The sequence below is a fragment of the Anomaloglossus baeobatrachus genome, chromosome 3 (genome assembly GCF_048569485.1).
Source record: "Anomaloglossus baeobatrachus isolate aAnoBae1 chromosome 3, aAnoBae1.hap1, whole genome shotgun sequence".
In the NCBI taxonomy this organism is placed as follows: Eukaryota; Metazoa; Chordata; class Amphibia; order Anura; family Aromobatidae; genus Anomaloglossus; species Anomaloglossus baeobatrachus.
In genome coordinates, this window is record NC_134355.1 from 38346262 (window position 1) to 38368199 (window position 21938).

At 48.7% G+C, this 21938-nt stretch overlaps 1 protein-coding gene across 1 annotated transcript in view; it reads left to right on the forward strand.

Moving 5' to 3' along the window:
* The window catches only part of USH2A (usherin), a 1098211-nt gene that overhangs the window by 695889 nt on the left and 380384 nt on the right, over positions 1-21938 (forward strand). Inside the window, exon 41 of the mRNA XM_075339131.1 lies at positions 20466-20794. Within this exon, the coding sequence (XP_075195246.1) occupies positions 20466-20794 (329 nt within the window). The remainder of the gene's footprint in view (positions 1-20465; positions 20795-21938) is intronic.

The following is a 21938-nucleotide window of genomic DNA, read 5'->3' on the forward strand; positions in this document are numbered from 1 at the left end:
TCCCTCTGTGTGTAATGACTATATAATATATAGGAATACATCCCTCTGTGTGTAATGACTCTACATAATATGTAGGAATAGACCCCTTTGTGTGTAATGATTCTATATAATATATAGGAATACATCCCTCTGTGTGTAATGACTCTACATAATATGTAGGAATAGATCCCTCTGTGTGTAATGATTCTATGTAATATATAGGAATAGATCCCTCTGTGTGTAATGACTCTACATAATATGTAGGAATAGACCCCTTTGTGTGTAATGATTCTATGTAATATATAAGAATAGATCCCTCTGTGTGTAATGACTATATAATATATAGGAATACATCCCTCTGTGTGTAATGACTCTACATAATATGTAGGAATAGACCCCTTTGTGTGTAATGATTCTATATAATATATAGGAATAGATCCCTCTGTGTGTAATGATTCTATGTAATATATAGGAATAGATCCCTCTGTGTGTAATGACTCTATATAATATATAGGAATACATCCCTCTGTGTGTAATGACTCTACATAATATGTAGGAATAGACCCCTTTGTGTGAAATGATTCTATGTAATATATAGGAATAGATCCCTCTGTGTGTAATGACTATATAATATATAGGAATACATCCCTCTGTGTGTAATGACTCTATATAATATGTAGGAATAGACCCCTTTGTGTGTAATGATTCTATGTAATATATAGGAATAGACCCCTTTATGTGTAATGGCTCTATATAATATATAGGAATGCACTGTGTGCAGAATTATTAGGCAAATGAGTATTTTGATCACATAATACTTTTTATACATGTCATCCTTGTTACGAGGGGGACCCGGGGAAGCGTGCCAAGATGGGAAATGGACAGCTTCCGCCGGTCAAGGTCCACTGTGTGGTGTAAGGGACCGCTGCTATGGTCAGGAAAGAGTGAGAGGGTTGCTACTAGTGATCGTCTGGAATGTCACAGACGATCTATGTACACCGGTCCGCCCTAACCCGTGAGGGTTGTATGGCGCGGGGCTCCTCGTTCGGTGTACTTGTTGCACGGGGACGCACAGAGGTGCCCACGCACGTGTGCCAGCGGGAGTCACAGGAATATGGCACGAGGGTAGCACAGAGGTGCCCACGCACGTGTGCTTCAGTAATAGGTGAGTCCGACAGAGACTCTAGGAGCTCACCTGGGACAGGAACACAGCCTGCTAAACAGAATACTGCCAGAGCAGCAAGGGCAAAGCCCACAAAAGACAATGACGTCTGTACAGTGGCGTGGCAGCACGCTGCCAGACATCCAAACATAGAAGGACAGTCACACGCCGCCATGAAGGCAGGGGGAGCTTTTAAGGAGGCGTAGCTCCACCCAAGGGCGGGCGCGAGACGGACGTGACACAATCAGGATTCGTGACATCCTGGCCCGGCCAGTCAGGATTCAGCACATCACCAGCCTCGTCATCGGGCCGTGTGATATCAGTGAGCGAATCAGAAGACGTCACGTGGGGCACATGCTCATCTTCCTGCCTCTGGGTCATAAAGGCGGGATCCTCGGTTTCACAATGTGCAGAGATAAGGGAAGTCTTGCTGCTTCCCTGAGCATCCATCCTTTGCACACTGTGCAACCTCTAAGACCCTTTGTGATACTGAGCAGGAGGGCACATGGCAGGCAAGGGATGGGAGACTGCTTCATTCCTTGCAAAGGGAGAACCACTAGGTGTCACTCTTCTGCTGTGTCTGTGAGCAGGCATCTCCTGCAGACCGTGCAGTCTCCTAGACCAGTGATGGCGAACCTATGGCACGCGTGCCACCAGGGGCACGCTGAGCCCATTCTGGTGGCACGTGTGCTGTCGCCCCCGACCCTGCAGTTTTGATCTGCTAGTGCAGTCGCGCCGGCAGATCAAACCTGTGTTGGAGCGGAGGAGACATTTCTCCTCCGCTCTGACACTCCTCCTCCCCTAGGCTGCAGGTGTGTTGCCTAGGAGACGGAGGAGCGTCAGAGAGCAGATCCGGCGCCGTCTGCTGGCCGCGTGGGAACTGAGGACCCAGCAGCGCGCAGCGGGGGAGCGTGTGCAGGTAAGTTGTGTGTTGCTTTTTTTTTTTTTTAATATAACTCATGTGCGGCAGCGGCAGCATGGGGTGGGAGAGGGGGAACGCACATGGCAGCGGGGGGTGGGAGAGGGGGAACGCACATGGCAGCGGGGGGTGGGAAAGGGGGAACGCACATGGCAGCGGGGGGTGGGAGAGGGGGAACGCACATGGCAGCGGGGGGTGGGAAAGGGGGAACGCACATGGCAGCGGGGGGTGGGAGAGGGGGAACGCACATGGCAGCGGGGGGTGGGAAAGGGGGAACGCACATGGCAGCGGGGGGGTGGGAAAGGGGGAACGCACATGGCAGCGGGGGGTGGGAAAGGGGGAACGCACATGGCAGCGGAGGGTGGGAGAGGGGGAATGCACATGGCAGCAGGGGGTGGGAGAGGGGGAACGCACATGGCAGCAGGGGGGTGGGAGAGGGGGAACGCACATGGCAGCGGGGGGTGGGAGAGGGGGAACGCACATGGCAGCGGGGGGTGGGAGAGGGGGAACGCACATGGCAGCGGGGGGTGGGAGAGGGGGAACGCACATGGCAGCATGGGGTGGGAGAGGGGGAACGCACATGGCAGCGGGGGGGTGGGAGAGGGGGAACGCACATGGGAGCGGGGGGGTGGGAGAGGGGGAACGCACATGGCAGCGTGGGGTCGGAGAGGGGTGTGGCGCCCCTGACCTGGTCAGGCACCACTGAGTACTGCACCCATGCTGGGGACAGTACAATACAGGTAATCCAGAAGGCTGACAGGGGTGTGGTACACAGGCGCATAGTAATCAGCTCTCACACATGTACCCATGAGAGGACCCCTGGGGATCCCAGGAGGGGGAAAAGCCTTGACCTTCACTGGAATAGTGGAGGGGGCCAAAAGCCTCCATCTCCTCTCAAGGGGTGTGGTAAGAGAGTCTGGTTGCTAGGTGGCGTAGGCAAGAACAGGAGAGGAGGGGCAGTGAGTCAGTTAGGGCAGAACTCCATAGGGCTCAGTGAGGAGCAGACCTGTGGGGCTGTTGCTGTCTAACAGCGCCCGCGCAGTGGCTACTGACGGGGGAGAACGGTCAACTAGGAGTGCTACCCGAAATCCATCTTCAGCTAAAGAGAGAGCACGGAGTGGGAAGTAAGGAGACTGCTAGAGAGTACCAGGCCCAAACGGGCGGCAGATCCCGAAGCGGAGATAGATCCAGCTTTCTTTTGCTAAACCTGCCGGTGTGGGGCTCTCAAAGCCCACGCCATAATACCACAAAAGCCGCAGCCACGTAGCCACAGTTAGGGCCCATAGGTCACAGGAGGCAAGCAGCTGGAGTGGCCTGGTCCAGGCGACAAGCAAACGGCAAACGAAGGGGAGAGAGGCTGCAGCATCTTCCCTGGGTGACCCCCATAGGGACTCAAAGTCGGGGTTACCCCAAACCACCAAGGGCTAAGGAAGGCGAGTTAGTAGTCACCCTCACAAGTCAGCCTGAAGGACACCTGGTTCCCACTTGGTTCATCCCAGCTACGCCCGGGTCACTCACCCTGCCACCTGAAGTGAGTAAAAACCCTGAAAGACATTCTGCGTGTGTGGAGTTATTCTGCGCCTTGTGGTACTACGCACCTACATCGGGCCCTGGGGCTTGCCTCACTCTCAGGAGGCTATTCCAACTAACTGCACATACCATCAGCCCCAGGCGACCCTCAACCTGCAGTGGCGGTCCCTACTGGCCGCAATACTGAGAGTGGCGTCACGACAAGAAGAAGATCTCCTACCTGTGACCAGATCCAGCTGAGTGGAGTCCCTGAAGGTAATGCACCGACACTACACCTGTGGGGCTTCACATCTGGCGTCACGAACAGGATAAGGACTAGACCTGTTCAGACAGGTGACCATGTGCCTGGGCGGTCCGCTTGAAAAATTGGAAGCGCCGCCATATTGCCACCATGAAAAGCGCGCTGAAAAACAACAGCAGCCCGCGCTGGAAGAAGTTACCGCCCACGAAGAGGTGTGGCTACCCAGAGATCCCCTGCAGAGTTCTGACCTTGCCAGCTATGAGAGTGGAAGCGTCCAGAGACGTCGGGACAGAAAGGGAGCCAGAAGCCTGCTGCTGGGAGAGGAGCTGCTGAAAGAGGCAGAGCGGAAACTGAACAGCTTGCTACTAGAGGCAACGGCGAGTCCACAGCTGGAGAGTCGTGCAGAAGACGACACAGAAGAAATGGCGTCTGACCGCAGAAACCCAGAACCGGGCTCCGCTGCCTGGTGGTATCGGGAGCTGGCCCAGTTCTGCGACCGACTGGAGACCCGGGTCGTGGAGCAGATCCGAGAAGAACGCATGGAACTTCTGGAGATGGCTGCCGCGGTTCAGGCCTATGAGAGGGGAACCGCACGACGAGTGCCAGACCGGACGGCGACGACTCAGACCCCGATGCTGCCACCGATGGGTGAGTCCAGTATTACCCCTGCCGGCCCGGATGCCCCGACCCCTGCTGCCACGCCCGCGGTCCCTGAAGAGGCGCCCGGCGCGGCGACGCTGAGCCAGGCCGCAGCCACGCCAGGTGCGGCCCGCCAAGCCCAGGCCGCCGCAGCGATGCCCGGCTCGGCCCACCAAGACCCGGTCCCTGCAGCGACGCCTAGCCCAGCCTGCACAGATCCCATCGCAGCTGCGACGCCGATCCAGGCCGCCGCCAAACAGGGCGCGGCCCGCCAAGACCAGGCCGCCGCCATGCCGGGCGCGGCCCGCCAAGACCAGGCCGCCGCCATACAGGGCGCGGCCCGCAAAGAGATTGCATCACCATTTACCCCGGCCTGCAAGGCCAGAGCAGACACCGCTCCCCAGTCCAAAGAGGTCCCTGCTAGGAAGTCCCTGATAGGAGAGGACCCCGAATACTGGAAGCTGAAGGCTGACCTAGAGTCCCAGTTCCCACAAGAGATGGTGGATCGGTATCTGCTCCCTCCGCACACCCCCAAGAGGATTCCGGCAACCCCTGCAGCAACCACGCCAAAGAGTCCCCCGCCTGGGCCTGCTGAAGAAAGCCCATCCCCAGCACTGCCACCAAAGGAGTGCCAAGAAGAACTAAGGGGGAGAGGAGGCCAGGAAGCTGAGGAGCTGACTCCGGAGCCACCGGCAGTGGAGCAATACTCAGAGCCGGAGATGTTACCCTATTCCCGTTGGGATGAGGAGGACTTGACACCGTCCGCTGACGAAGATCTGCCTAAAAGTCTCACCTGGGAGCTTGCAAGCTGTACCACGCAGAGTTCAGGCCGCAAGACAAGGCGTCGCAACAGAACAACGCTGTCCCCTGCACCACAGTCTCCAGAGCAGAGAGAAGTCACAGCCAGAGACCTACAAGAAAAACGGTCCCTGAGAAGAGCCAAAGCCCAGGTCAGAGGACCCCTTTGCAGAGGAGTAGTGGAGGATTTCAATTTGAAAAGTGGATATGGATTCATTGTAGCACCTGGTGTGAAGGAAGGGATATTTGTCAACCGAAGAGATGTGAGCGCTCATCTGCCTAGAGGACACCCTGGCAGAAACTTAAAAATGGGGGATTCAGTACAGTTTACCATGCATCAAGGCGAAAGAGGACTGTACGCGCTTGACGTAGCACTATGTACCAGCAAACCTTACAGCCACCCCATGCTACAGGAAAGAGAAAGCAGAGACAAGGAACCTGCAGATGAGACAACAACAGATGAAGAAAGAGGCCAAGAAAGCAACAGGTGCCGCAGCCCTACAGGCCCAAGCCCTGGTGAAATGGAGGAGTAAAGTAAAGAAAGAAGTTATCAGTTAAAGTTTTGAAAAAGTTTGTTTTGCAACGTTTACGTTTAAGCATGTGCCCACAAAAACTATTGTGAGAAATAAACCTTAAGGCTATGAACTGGCTATAGCCACAAACTCTCGCAGTGTAAATAGTTACACCAGAGGGCACCACCACCACCAGAGTCAGCCTGTTTAGGGGCTTGGCTCGTCTGCAACCAGGAGGAGCCCGTCCGTATATAGGGCCTTGGCTCGCCTGCGACCAGAGAGCATGCCTGTTTATGGGGCCTGGCTCTCCACCACAAAGAGGGTACCTGGTCAGCACCAACTGTGGAGGCCGCCTCTACATCCTGCCAGAAGAGGCTGAAGGCGCGGATCCACCAGGCCAGGTATACCCTGAAACCACCAGCCCATGAAAGCCGCCTCTACATCCTGCCAGAAGTGGCTGAAGTCGCGGCCAACGTGAAAGGGTTTTGGGTGGGTTAACGGACTTGTGGGTGGAGGGTGGTGATGTATGGTACCTGGTGCTTTTAAAAATGTTTTACATGTTTTAATGTTTTATGCATTTTAAAATGTTGTCTTGCAGCCCGAGGACGTGCTGGTGATAACTAAGGGGGAATGTGGCGCCCCTGACCTGGTCAGGCACCACTGAGTACTGCACCCATGCTGGGGACAGTACAATACAGGTAATCCAGAAGGCTGACAGGGGTGTGGTACACAGGCGCATAGTAATCAGCTCTCACACATGTACCCATGAGAGGACCCCTGGGGATCCCAGGAGGGGGAAAAGCCTTGACCTTCACTGGAATAGTGGAGGGGGCCAAAAGCCTCCATCTCCTCTCAAGGGGTGTGGTAAGAGAGTCTGGTTGCTAGGTGGCGTAGGCAAGAACAGGAGAGGAGGGGCAGTGAGTCAGTTAGGGCAGAACTCCATAGGGCTCAGTGAGGAGCAGACCTGTGGGGCTGTTGCTGTCTAACAGCGCCCGCGCAGTGGCTACTGACGGGGGAGAACGGTCAACTAGGAGTGCTACCCGAAATCCATCTTCAGCTAAAGAGAGAGCACGGAGTGGGAAGTAAGGAGACTGCTAGAGAGTACCAGGCCCAAACGGGCGGCAGATCCCGAAGCGGAGATAGATCCAGCTTTCTTTTGCTAAACCTGCCGGTGTGGGGCTCTCAAAGCCCACGCCATAATACCACAAAAGCCGCAGCCACGTAGCCACAGTTAGGGCCCATAGGTCACAGGAGGCAAGCAGCTGGAGTGGCCTGGTCCAGGCGACAAGCAAACGGCAAACGAAGGGGAGAGAGGCTGCAGCATCTTCCCTGGGTGACCCCCATAGGGACTCAAAGTCGGGGTTACCCCAAACCACCAAGGGCTAAGGAAGGCGAGTTAGTAGTCACCCTCACAAGTCAGCCTGAAGGACACCTGGTTCCCACTTGGTTCATCCCAGCTACGCCCGGGTCACTCACCCTGCCACCTGAAGTGAGTAAAAACCCTGAAAGACATTCTGCGTGTGTGGAGTTATTCTGCGCCTTGTGGTACTACGCACCTACATCGGGCCCTGGGGCTTGCCTCACTCTCAGGAGGCTATTCCAACTAACTGCACATACCATCAGCCCCAGGCGACCCTCAACCTGCAGTGGCGGTCCCTACTGGCCGCAATACTGAGAGTGGCGTCACGACAAGAAGAAGATCTCCTACCTGTGACCAGATCCAGCTGAGTGGAGTCCCTGAAGGTAATGCACCGACACTACACCTGTGGGGCTTCACAGGGGGAACGCACATGGCAGCAGGGGGGTGGGAGAGGGGGAACGCACATGGCAGCTTGGGGTGGGAGAGGGGGAACGCACATGGCAGCGTGGGGTGGGAACATGCATGCCAGCATGGGAGGGGAACATGCATGCCAGGATGGAGAAAACATGCGTGCCAGGATGGGGGAAACATGCGTGCCAGGATGGGGGAAACATGCATGCCAGGGTGGAGGAAACATGCATGCCAGGATGGAGGAAACATGCATGCCAGGATGGAGGAAAACATGCATGCCAGGATGGAGGAAAACATGCATGCCAGGATGGAGGAAACATGCATGCCAGGATGGAGGAAACATGCATGCCAGGATGGAGGGAAACATGCATGCCAGGATGGAGGAAACATGCATGCCAGGATGGAGGAAACATGCATGCCAGGATGGAGGAAAACATGCATGCCAGGATGGAGGAAACATGCATGCCAGGATGGAGGAAAACATGCATGCCAGGATGGAGGAAACATGCATGCCAGGATGGAGGAAACATGCATGCCAAGATGGAGGAAACATGCATGCCAGGATGGAGGAAACATGCATGCCAGGATGGAGGAAACATGCATGCCAGGATGGAGGAAAACATGCATGCCAGGATGGAGGAAACATGCATGCCAGGATGGAGGAAAACATGCATGCCAGGATGGAGGAAACATGCATGCCAGGATGGAGGAAAACATGCATGCCAGGATGGAGGAAAACATGCATGCCAGGATGGAGGAAACATGCATGCCAGGATGGAGTAAAACATGCATGCCAGGATGGAGGAAAACATGCATGCCGGGCTGGAGGAAAACATGCATGCCAGGATGGAGGAAACATGCCACGATAGGGTACATTTACCAGGAAGGGGTACATTTACCTGGATGGGGTAAATTAACCAGGATTGGGAACATTTACCAGGAATGGGGTACATGCCGGGATGGGGGAACATTTACAAGGATGGACAATATGTCAGGATGGGGTACATTTACCAGCATGGGGGAACATGCAAGAATGGGTAACATTTACCAGGATGGAGGACATTTACCAGGATGGGGCCATGATGGGGACAAATATACCAGAATGTAGGAAATCTATATCAGGATGGGGACATGTTTACCAGGAAGTGGCCAGGAAGGGGGACAGAACTACACAATGAAAGGGGAGGGGAGCAGCTCGTACGTCTTTATGGGATTTCGAGATGTTCAGACTTTGAAATGTAGATGTGGATTACAGGTGACATCTGAATCCATTCCAGGCTAAAATCTCTGTCTAATATGCTGCAATTTTTTTCCAGAAAGATCAATCCAACTGCTGTGTCTGGAAAGGGCAGGGGCTCAGCTTCCATGTGTGGTAAGCATGAGCGTGATGCCCCCTGCTGAAGAGAAGACGGCAAAGGTAAGATTACAATCAATTCTTTATATAATAGGATTGGTTGGCACTTTGGAAAAAAAATTGGGTTTAGGGCTACAGTTTCGGCACTCGGCCTGTAAAAGGTTCGCCATGACTGTCCTAGACCATTGGTGCTGCTGAACAGAAGGGCTTGAGGCAGACAAGGAATGGGAGACCACCTCATTCCTTGCAACCGGAGAGCCACGAGGTGTAACACGTCCTACTCCAAGCTGTATAGGCTGAGAGGCAATTACCAATGAAGTAAATCAGGTGATGTGCATCTCTGTAATGAGGAGGGGTGCGGTGTAATGACATCAACACCCTATATAAGAGGTGCTTAATTATTAGGCAACTTCCTTTACTTTGGCAAAATGGGTCAGAATAGAGATTTGACGGGCTATGAAAAGTCCAAAATTGTGAGATGTCTTGCAGAGGGATGCAGCAGTCTCGAAATTGCTAAACTTTTGAAACGTGATCACCGAACAATCAAGTGTTTCATGGCAAATAGCCAACAGGGTCGCAAGAAGCGTGTTGGGCAAAAAAGGCGCAAAATAACTGCTCATGAATTGAGGAAAATCAAGCGTGAAGCTGCCAAGATGCCATTTGTTACCAGTTTGGCCATATTTCAGAGCTGCAACGTTACTGGAGTATCAAAAAGCATAAGGTGTGCCATACTCAGGGACATGGCCAAGGTAAGGAAGGCTGAAAAACCACCACCTTTGCACAAGAAACATAAGATAAAACGTCAAGACTGGGCCAAGAAATATCTTAAGACTGATTTTTCAAAGGTTTTATGGACTGATGAAATGAGAGTGACTCTTGATGGGCCAGATGGATGGGCCAGAGGCTGGATCAGTAAAGGGCAGAGAGCTCAACTCCGACTCAGACGCCAGCAAGGTGGAGGTGGGGTACTGGTATAGGCTGGGCTCATCAAAGATGAACTTGTGGGACCTTTCGGGTTGAGGATGGAGTGAAGCTCAACTCCCAGACCTACTGCCAGTTTCTGGAAGACAACTTCTTCAAGCAGTGGTACAGGAAGAAGTCGGTATCGTTCAAGAAAAACATGATTTTCATGCAGGACAATGCTCCATCACATGCATCCAACTACTCCACAGTGTGGCTGGCCAGTAAAGGTCTAAAACATGAAAAATAATGACATGGCCCCCTTGTACACCTGATCTGAACCCCATAGAGAACCTATGGTCCCTCATAAAATGTGAGATCTACAGGGAGGGAAAACAGTAAACCTCTGGGAGCAGTGTCTGGAGGCTGTGCTGACTGCTTCACGCAATGTTGATCGTAAACAGACAGAATCTATGGATGGTCGGCTGCTGAGTGTCATCATAAAGAAAGGGGGCTATATTGGTCACTAATTTTTCTGGGTTTTGTTTTTGCATGTCAGAAATGTTTATTTCTAAATTTTGGGCAGTTATATTGGTTTACCTCGTGAAAATAAACAAGTGAGATTGGAATATATTGGGTTTTTATTAAGTTGCCTAATAATTCTGCACAGTAATAGTTCCCTGCACACACAGATATCCTCCTAAGATAGCCAAATCTAAAAAAGAAACCACTCCAACTTCCAAAAATATTAAGCTTTGATATTTATGAGTCTTTTGGGTTGATTGAGAACATAGTTATTGATCAATAATAAAAAAAATCCTCTAAAATACAACTTGCCTAATAATTCTGCACATAGTGTTTATGTATTGAATTACTGAAATAAATTAACTTTTTGAGGATATTCGAATTGAGATGCACGTGTGTATCTATTCTACTGCATCTAAACTAAAAAAAAAACAACAAAAATGTTAAAAAAAAACCACAATGTAAATTGTTCTGCCTCGTGAAATTAATTAATAGCTCAAAAGCAGAAGAAATGTATTTATTAAGGAATTTGATGTCGAGATCCCCACAAACACACAACAGAAAGCAAAAACTCTGTCCCCGACCTGCAACAAAATGGTTAAAGACAAAAAAAAATTGAAGAAAATGCAAATATAAAAAAACTGCAAAGTTAAAAAAAGAAGATAATGATCTCTGTGATTTTAAAAGCTGCTTTCATTATTGTAAAAAAAAAAAATCAATGAAAGGGCTGTAAAACAGAGCTCCACGTGTTTCATGCCATCATTAGAACTTCATCAAAAGCTTTATAGAAAAGGTAGGCACACGTCCAGATCTAGAAGGATAGTAAAACACTTGGGGGAAACACATTAAATTCACATACATCGATCATCAAAGAATACTTGAGTGCTATACAGAAGAGTGGCCAGAACTCAAAGGGAAGGCAAAAGGATTGTCCAAAAATGATTTTTTTTTTTTTATTTTTTATTGATTTCACATTTTTTTTAAATATTTCCCATCTATTGTTTCTATAGAACTAATACAGCCCTCAATGAAAAATAAATGACCAATTTGAGAAGACCAATGCTAATAAAGACCTGTGATAATTGAGGGCTCTATTGAAGATTTTGCATTGGCGCCCACGAGCTTCCAGTTACGCCACTGTCCTAGCCTATACATGTTAGGACACAGAATCTAACCTTTTTTTTTATTAAAAAGCTACTAGAAAGATAATTGATCAATCAAAACTATGAGAAATCGTCTATATGTAAATTAAAAAAACAAAACAAAAATGCAAATAGCTTCTTCAGGGGATATATGTATATTCCCCCACATGTCCCCAGAAGAAGCTAAATGCGAAACATGTGTTGGTGTGGAGAGACGTGGCACCTGGTTTATTGTTTGTAGCGGTGAGTACTTACAAAGAGGCTTTTATAGCCCATGACACTTTGTCTATAAAACAATCACTCAGGACTTTCTTGCTGTGTAGGAATATAGGCTGTAGTATCCAGGTCACAGGAAGATGCATTGTATAGACATATCAATGTATGCACTTCTGAATGTCCTGCAATGTTCGGCTTTGCACACACCTGCTGGCATAACTTTCTCAGACTCTATTCACACCACAGAACCTGACAAGCAACTTGAGGCTTCTGTATTGTTCAGCCGCAGCCGGGCGTTAGCTGGTTCAGGTTCACTGGTCTTCAGGTCTGTGGGAGTTAATTCCTGCAGACTGGTCAGCAGGGCCTACGAGCTCAGGTTGCTAATTGCTTTGTGCAGCTGTCTCCTCCCTATATAAAGCACGGTTTATTTCCTGTTTGTGGCGATATTAGCTTCAGTATAAGCTCCAGAGATCCCGGTCTTGGTGGTTTTCCTGTGTATGGTGATCCGTTGTTTCCCTGTTGTGCGTTACTTTCTCCCCTTTTTTTCTATTCTTTCCCAGTACACATATTGTCTCTCCTGTGTGTTTTGAGTGCTGTGTGTATGAGATTCTGTTCTCCCTTGTCCGTGTCATTTTTTGGGGTTTTATCTTTGTGATTTCCATACCGCCCCGAGGGTGTGGGAGAGGAAGAGTTAGATATGGGCTTTGACATGAGTCAGGGTCACACTGGGGGCTCGAACCTGGCTACCATCAAACCTACCTCCGATATAAGGGACAGCACAGGAACTCTAGTCTGAAGGCCAGCCTAGAAGCACTTGTCCTGTCATTATATACCCCATTACATCCCATGACCGTTAACCTCGTCTGGATCTGGACATTTTAAGCTGTTCCTATCATGTACTAAAATTACCATGGTTCGGCTGTGTCCCCTACAGAGAGGCACCCTATGTTTTACTTTTTAACTTTTATTGAGCAAAAAAACATAGAAAATTTATATTTTATGACATTCTAAAACAGTTCCCCATTTTTTTAGCTATTTACCGTGTAGACTTTTTCTCTGTCTTTATCTATATTTAGGAATTATTTATCATAGTGCGTTATTTATTTAGGATATCTTTAATGATCTAGGAAGACAATTGGTCTAATGTAATTTTGGAATAAGGAGCTCAAGCTCAATGAGCTGTCAATGAGGTTGTATTATTCATACCAGTGGCATAGGGTGCATAGACGCCCCCAGAAAGGAGGAACGCAATGGACCCTCAACCACGTAGGACACGTTCATGTCCAGTTTTAAAGCAATGGTTTCTTAAACTGGTCAAGTTACCCATATTGAATAAAGTTTATCCTCATATCCTAACTCTACCGACGGCAGATGTAACCAAAGGAAGAATCAAATTGTTGGATTTCGACATGCCCAATGATTTTCTTTTTTTTTTAAAGTGGAGAAACCACCACCAGAGATGTATGACAGCCACTTATTTTCCTCTCCTTATTAAGAACATGAGAAGTCATGAGGAATTACTGTTGGCTGATAAATCATTCGTCTCGAGAAAGTCTATCGCAACTATAAGTTTTTGGGAATCTAATGGATGGTAAAACTGTAACTCTTAAGGCCCTGTTACACGCAACGACATATCTAACGATATGTCGTCGGGGTCACAGAGTTCGTGACACACATCCGGCGTCGTTAGCGATGTCGTTGCGTGTAACAGCTCCGAGCGAGTGTTAACGATCAAAAATACTCACCTTATCGTTGATCGTTGACACGTCATTCATTTTCAAAATCTCGTTGGTCGTTGTGGACGTAGGTTGTTCGTCGTTCCTTAGGCAGCACACATCGCTACGTGTGACACCCCGGGAACGACGAATAACACCTTACCTGCGTCCTCTGGCAACGAGGTGGGCGTGTCGTTAATGCGGCTGTTCTCCGCCCCTCCGCTTCTATTAGCCGCCTGCCGTGTGACGTCGCACAAACTGCCCCCTTAGAAAGGAGGCGGTTTGCCGGCCACAGCGACGTTGCTAGGCAGGTAAGTACGTGTGACGGCTCCTAACGATATTGTGGGCCACGGGCAGCTATTTGCCCGTGACGCACAACCGACGGGGGCGGGTGCTTTCACCAGCGATATCGCTAGTGATGTCGCTGCGTGTAAAGCCCCCTTTAAGCTTCTTTTACTCCAAAAAGCTTTCATTGGTTTATTTGTAACTTTTAAGGGTTTCACCAATATCTAAACATCATGAGATAAATTTGAAGCAGAGACCACCTGTTTCTAAATATGACAACCAAAACATTTGTGTCAGTATTGGAGCCTTCATGATTACAACATTACTTTTTGTAAGGTTCAACAGGTCCAATATGATTTTTAGAGTACAACTACCCAAGAAGCTTCCAGGCTCCTGTACAAAATCTGTCACAAGGCCTGTCAAATATCATGTGACTTTTATAGTATTAAGGCTGTTTTACACACAGCAATTAATCGTGCGATCGCATTTGCAATCGCACACGCCCCCATCGTTTGTGTGGCTCGTGCAATTTGTTGCCTGTGTCGCACAAACGAGTAACCCCCCATCACACGTACTTACCTTCCTAACGACCTCGCTGTGGGCGGCGAACATCCACTTCCTGGAGTGGGAGAGACGTTCGGCGTCACAGCGATGTCACACGGCAGCCGGCCAATAGAAGCGGAGGGGCGGAGATGAGCGGGACGTAAACATCCCACCCACCTCCTTCCTTCACATAGCCGGCGGGTGCCGCGGGACGCAGATAAGCTGAGTTCATCGTTCCCGGGGTGTCACACACAGCAATGTTAAAAGGAAAAGGTTTTGGTACCGTGTTAGCCAGTTGAAAAATGATTGATTGCTCTCAGTGAGAGAAACAAAAATAAAATTTTGTAGTTCTGATACCTTTTAATGACTAACTAAGATAAAAATAAAATATGATGTTATAAAGCAAGCTTTCGAGACATCTCAGGTCTCTTCCTCAGGCATGGTAATCAATCACACAGCAATGTGTGCTGCCTCGGGAACATTGAACAACCGGACGTTCAAGTTTTAGAAATTGAACGACGTGTATGCGACCAACATTTTTTTATTCAATCTAGGTCGCACGTAGGTTTCACACGCTACAACAACACTAACGATGCCGGATTTGCGTCACTTACGACGTGACCCCGCCGACACATCGTTAGATATATTGTAGCGTGTAAAGCCCGCTTAACACTAGAACTACTGAGGTAGTCATTTTGACTATTTTGCACTATGTATTTCTATATAGGTGTCACGAGTCCAGTAGTTCTAGTGTTAAGTCTCCAACTTGGACCTTTAGGTCTCATCTAGGCTCTAAGTGATGGGACATATACGGTAATCTAATGACTGATAGTGAATGTGACCTGGATACTGGAGTCAGGGTGTGCCAAAAAGCCACTCTTGCCATGAGAGTATAAAATAATGACAGAGACAGTAAACCAAATGTTTGCCCCAGAAAATCAAGCGTCTATATACGATTCACTCATTTTTCCTAACCTACAAAAATATAGTTGAATTCTAGCAAATCCATTTTTTTTAATTGAATTCTTTTTGCAATTCACTTTGAGCAAATCCAGAAAAATTGGTGCTTGGCTGCCATTTTTGCTGGACTCTACAGACTGTTAAGGGGTTGAGAAAAATTGAAGATTTACTTACCTCCCCCTGGCAATCACCTTCCTTTGTTTAACCCCCCAAGATTTCTCCAGTCCTCTGCATTGTGCCCATGGTCCTATTCTGTCTCCAAGCCGGTCATCGACATCTGAGGTGCTGACTAGTTTTCATGCAATGTGAAGATGGGAGTAGGGCCACAACATCATGATGTCATAAGGCCTAATCAGTGCTGTAGGCACCAAAGACCACACTGAAGATAGAAGAAGAGTGAAAGACCCTAGCAGAGAACAGAAGACACTGAAGACCGCTATAGAGATGGAAGAGGACTGGAAGCTTCCAGAAGAGAACTGGAGGCATTGAAGACCATTATAAAGATGAAATTGGACTGCAAACTCCAAGAAGAGAAGTGGAGGCACCGAAGACTATTGTGTAGATGGACTTGAACTGGAAACTCCTAGAAAATAACTTTAGCACTAAAAACCATAATGGAGATGGAAGATGGAGGTTATTAAAAGAGAACTAGAGGCATTGAAAACCATTGTGCAGAAGGCATTAGACCAGAGGTTCCTAGAAGAGAACAGAAGACACTGAAGACTCTAAAGTTGGAAGAGGACAGGAAGCTTCTAGAAAAGAACATGAGGCAAAGACCATTGTGAAGATGGGAAGAGGACTGTATGCTCCAAGAAGAGAAGTGGAGGCACAGAAGACCATTGTGGAGATGGAATTGGACTGGAAGCTCCTACTTGAGGCACTGAAGACCATTGTAAATATGGAAGAGGACTGAAGGTTCTTATAAGAAAATTGGAGCCTCTGCAGACCATTGTGGAGATGGAATTGGACTGGAAACTCCTAGAAGAGAACTGGAGGCATTGCAGACTATTGTAGAGATGGAATTGAACTGGGAGCTCCAAAAAGAGAAATGAAAGCACAGAAGACCATTGTGTAGATGGAATGGGACTGGAAACTCCTAGAAGAGAACTTGAGGCACTGAAGACCATAATGGAGATAGAAAAGGAGTGAAGGTTCTTAAAAGAGAACTGGAGGCTCTGAAAACCATTATGTACATGGAATTAAACAGGACATTCCTAGAAGAGAACTGGAGGCATTGAAGAGAATGAAGACCACTGTGGAGATGGAATTGGACTGTAAGTTCCTAGAAGAGAACTGTAGGCATTGAGTAGAATGAAGACCATTGTGGAGCTGGAATTAGACTGTAAGTTCCTAGCAGAGAACTGGAGACACTTAAGACCTCGGTGGGGATGGAAAAGGACTCCTTGATGAGAATTAAAGGAACTGAAGACCTGTTAGAAAACGATGGAGAACTGGAGACTCCTAGAAGAGGAGCAGATGATAAGATTTTTTTTTAAAACCCTTTATTTATTATGCTTGAAGACACCTCAGGAAATAATCAAGTACATTCTATTTGCATAAAATAAATTTGAGTGAAATTATCTTTCCTGTCCAAATATGAATTTTGCCAAGATTTCTCTAATCCTGATATAACTGTCCTATTTTGGACATCACATAACTGCCCCCCCTAAATTTGCTTATCTTATATCATCCATTGATGTAAATTTTGCCATTTGCACCCCACGCAGTTCTTCCTCTCATTTATTGCTGTCAGTTGGCTGCCATTAAGAAGCGTCCGTTTCAGAATTTGTCCAGCTGTGCCTTGTAATACATCTGTACAGCTGAAGGAGCCCAGACGTATTTTTTGATGGTGAATCGCCAGAGGGCAGAGCGCCTGTGAAAACGTCTTAATCACTGATAGTCAAGTATCAAAAGGTTACTCTACACTCGCTTGTGTATAGCAGATAATGACGCCTCATAAGTATCTGTGTGTGTATATCGGCGCGTGTGCTGCCTGACTGTGCGCGCCACAACAGCCGCCTCTCCCGCATAAATCCTGATCACCAAATCAATGAGCAAACTGCTTATACTGCTCTGAAAACGTTCTTATGAGCTCTGATGCTTTCACGCTTTACATTGCCAAGATACAGACTGAAAGCCCACGAGCCTTAGGAAAACCAGAGAGCGTAGCGCTGTGTACTTTACCCATCCGGAGCATGACACCGCCATACATTGTCCTTGAAACGCGGAGGTGCTAAGTGCACTGTAACCTCAGACGACTTCTCCTTATGTGACTCAGTAGCCACAAGGGAAAGTGTTATAGTCCAGCTATTTCATATCTACAGTATCTATCCATCCATCTCTCTATCTATCTATCTATCTATCTATCTATCCATCCATCCATCTCTCTATCTATCTATCTATCCATCCATCTCTCTATCTATCCCTCTATCTATCTTTCGTTCTTTGCTTTATTTCTTCCAACGATCTAGCAGTCACACGGCCACATACTGTATATATTTTTTTCCATTTATATTATCTACTAGCTGTACTACCCGGCTTCCCCCGTGTTAATAACTGCTGTTAACAAAATAGAATGTATTAACAAAAATGTATTCTGCACACAAAAGCCACAAAACAAATAGAAATGTAATTATAATGTCTGTCTCCCCCTCTGTATATATCTCTCTGTCTCTCTCTCTCTATCTCTTTGTCTGTCTGTCTCTTTCCCTGTCTGTCTCTGACTGTCTCTGTCTCTTTCTCCGTCTGTCTCAATCTCTTTCTCTGTCTGTCTATCTATCTCTTTCCCTGTCTGTCTATCTATCTCTGTCACTTTCCCTGTCTGTCTCTTTCCCTGTCTGTCTCTTTCCCTCTCTTTCCCTGTCTGTCTCTTTCCCTCTGTCTCTTTCCCTGTGTCTGTCTCTTTACCTGTCTTTGTCTGTCTCTTACCCTGTCTGTCTCTTTCCCTGTCTGTCTGTTTCCCTGTGTCTGTCTCTGTCTCTTTGTCTGTATCTGTCTCTTTACCTGTCTGTGTCTGTCTCTTAACCTGTCTCTCTCTTTCCCTCTCTTTCCCTGTCTGTCTCTTTCCCTGTCAGTCTGTCTCTTTGTCTGTGTCTATCTCTTTGTGTCTGTCTCTTACCCTGTCTATGTCTGTTTCTTACCCTGTCTGTGTCTGCCTCTTTCCTTGTCTCTTTCCCTGGCTGCATTGTGACACGCCAACATTCCATATAAGGGCGTGGCTACGCATTTTTCTGAAGTTCTGTCTGCACTGTGGCTCCCAGCTACATTCGCTTTAATAGAGGTGGGTTTTTTGCTGAATAACTGTAAAGCGCGGGGTTAAAATTTCCCCTCAAAACATAGCCTATGACGCTCTCGGGGTCCAGAAGTGTGAGTGTGCAAAATTTACACATACACACACACACACACACACACACACACACACATACATGCATACACACATTCAGCTTTAATATATTAGATTTCTTATCTATATCATCATTCCACATGGCTGTCTACACTCTCAAGAAGAAAAAGTGATGGAATTCTGGATACACCGGATGGATAGATATGGTAATTATGTGCAAATCAAAAAGTGAAAACAAAGTTTACAAAACAACAGTTTTCAGTATGAGCTCCACATGGGGCAATCCCAGCACTTACAGCCTACTATCACTGAGATTATTAATGATCGTCTGGCGAAGGTTCTACCTGCTGCCCCCGTCAGTATCTGCCGTACCTGCTACTCCTGCCGTATCAGTCATACCCGCCTGAACCAGCCATCCAGTCTGCACCAGCATCTATGCCGGTACCTGCCTTCCCTACCCCCGGGGTCAGTTGTCGCAATACCATGTCTCACTGAGTAGCACCTGGCGGCTACCTTCCAGCACAAGTCTATCCTCACTATCAGAGGCTCTAGTGAAGATGAGGTAGTCTCATAGATATGCCCATCAGGTTGAACCTGTAATGTATCCCAGTGGGTCCACTCCCTCTCACACTGACTTCACTTGGGTAAATCATCAAGATCCTCTGCTGGCAGCTCCCTATATAATTGCCAACCAAAAACATCCCATTGTAGCTACAATGAAAACTAGAGGGGTCCAGCTACTGTACATTATGCCAGCCTACTCCATAATCTAGTAGTAGGAAAGGTGTGACGTTCCCTTTGAAGGCCTCTGTAACATGGATGCCATCTCTCATGCACGGTCCTGCCCCCTTCCTTGGCAGGGACGCCAGCACAATCATCTTCCTGGCTGCTCAGCGGTGGCATCTGGTCTGGTCCCTATGACTGACTTCCAGGACCTGCAAAGCCACACTGGTCTCCTGGGAGCACAGTTAGGGTGCATGTATGCACCAACTCTTAAAGGGTCAGCATGCCCTAGCCTGGAAGTGCTTCTCAGCCTATGGTAGAGAGGCACTAGGTACTTAAGGCATCCTCCCCCTATGGTCTAGAGAGGCACTAGGTACTTAAGGCATCCTCCCCCTATGGGAGGTGCCTGGGCAATGTGGGCTATTGCTAGACATACACTGCTAGTTGTCAGATTCTGTTCTGTATTTTGTATCCTGTGCCTGTACCTGTACCAGTGCTTGCTAATCCATACCTGTACCCTCTGTACCAGCCTGAACCAGCCAACCAGTCTGCATCAACCATCCCAGTTACAACTGTCTGCACCAGAGACTGTACCTGCCTGCATTTGTGCCCGTACCTGCCTTCCCTACCCCTGGGGTCACCTGTCACAGTACCATGTCTTCCTGAGTAGCACCTGGTGGCTGCCTTCCAGCACAAGTCCATCCTCACCATCAAAGGCTCTAGTAAAGATGAGGTAGTCGCTTAGTTAGGTTGAGCCGGTAATGTGGCCCAGTGAGTCCACTTCCGCTTGCCCCTGGGGGCATCACAGCCTCTTCATGGCGTTGGCCTTGTCCAATTCTGACCATTCTACAGACGACCATTAATAACCTCATTGATAGCAGTCGAGGCTGTAAGTGCCGGGGATTTCTGCATGTGGCGCTCATACTTGATATTAAATAAATCGAGATGTTTTTGAAAATTTAGTTTCCATTTTTTCAGCATTTGTATAATTATCATGTCTATTTATCCTTGGATTTCCATCACTGATGTTGCAATTTCAATGTTGAGACGTGTATATACTGTGTATATAATAATATTTTCGTATAAAAGTATAAATGAATGTAGTTTTTGTAAAATCGTTATATAGTGACTGCGGAAAGTAATGAGGAGTGGTGCGGTCTCTTTCTCATTCTTTAATTCACTTGACTCCATAATTCTTCTCATTTCAGGTCTCTTGGATTCCTCCACTCCTACCAAATGGAGAAATCGTAAGCTACGAGATCCGCATGCCAGAACCTCGTGTCCTGCTAACCGACCCGACTGTGATGAGCCATATAATGGCGAGCCTAATCCCATACACAAACTATTCTGTGACCATAAGGGCTTGTTCTGTAGGGGGAACGCACCATGGAGGGTGCACCGAGAGCTTGCCTACATATAGGACCACAAAGTCAGCACCTCCTGAAGGCATCCGGCCCCTGTCAGTGATACCGGTTAGCGAAACATTCATTGCTATCTCGTGGCAACCTCCTCTAAGGCCTAATGGACCAGATGTACGGTAATATGATAAATCAGTCATATTATAATGATGTGCTTTATTTAAAAAAAAATTCAATGTGCCTGTTTGACACCCTGGACTAGCCAGGTAGTCACAGACATAACAACATACACACCCCCTTCCCTAGACAGTTACACCAGTCAGACAAAAACCCTTGTTGCCTCCCTCCAGGGTCTGATGTCCACATCAGGTAGGGCGGAGCCAGGCGGTTGGCCCCACCACCGAGGAGTTCACAGGTCTGGAGGCGGGAAAACAGACAGAGGAGTTTAGGAGTTGAAAGTGAGAGGAGTGAAACATCTGCGTGTGCCTGGGTAGGAGCCCAGGCACTGACAGCAAGGTTGGCAGACGGTGGTGGCCGTCTGCAGGAGTTAGCGGAATTCTGCAGAGCCGTAGGACCGGGGTCGGTCGTTGGCCCGCCGGTACCGAACCGGGGAGCGGAGTGAAGCTAAGCACACAGGCAGGGCCATCGGACCCCGACCAGGCTTGGAGCCGCCGACAACAGTCAAATCCGAGTGTGACAGGAACCCCAGGGGTTTCCCAACAACCAAGACCCGACAGAAGGCAACAGTCCACACCGTGAGGATATACAGCCACCGCCATAGGCTAGAGATCCAAGGGCCAGCGCCTGTGGGCAAAACGGGCTCCTACGGCACCTATATGCCGGGGAACGGACTACTGGTGGGCAACCACAGGAGTCAGAACATTCTAACAGATGCAGGGAAAGACAGCCACCATCAGCCGTCCGGGGAGAGCACAACAACACTGCAGCCGGCTGCGGGACCCGTCCATCCGGCCGTTTAGTTTACCAGAGACTCTGTCATTCATTGTCTGAGTGAGTACACCAGTGCCATCCGGCACCGCGCTGCGCTGCCCCTGCAACCCTGCACCCCCAGCCATCCAGCCTCCCCGTTACACCACCGGGCCCCGGGATCACCAACCCCTACCCACGGATGGGACAACATCCTAGCTGCTCCCTACCACCTCTCCCGGGATCCCCGTCACCAGCAGCGGGGGTGCCATCATCACCACATCCCGTGGGTGGCGTCACGAACTCTCTCCCGAAACAAACCATCCCTTTTCACTCACGGGTGAGAAGCGCTGCTCGAGTCCCCGGGTCCAGCCCACCGCTCGAGCCACCGAGCAG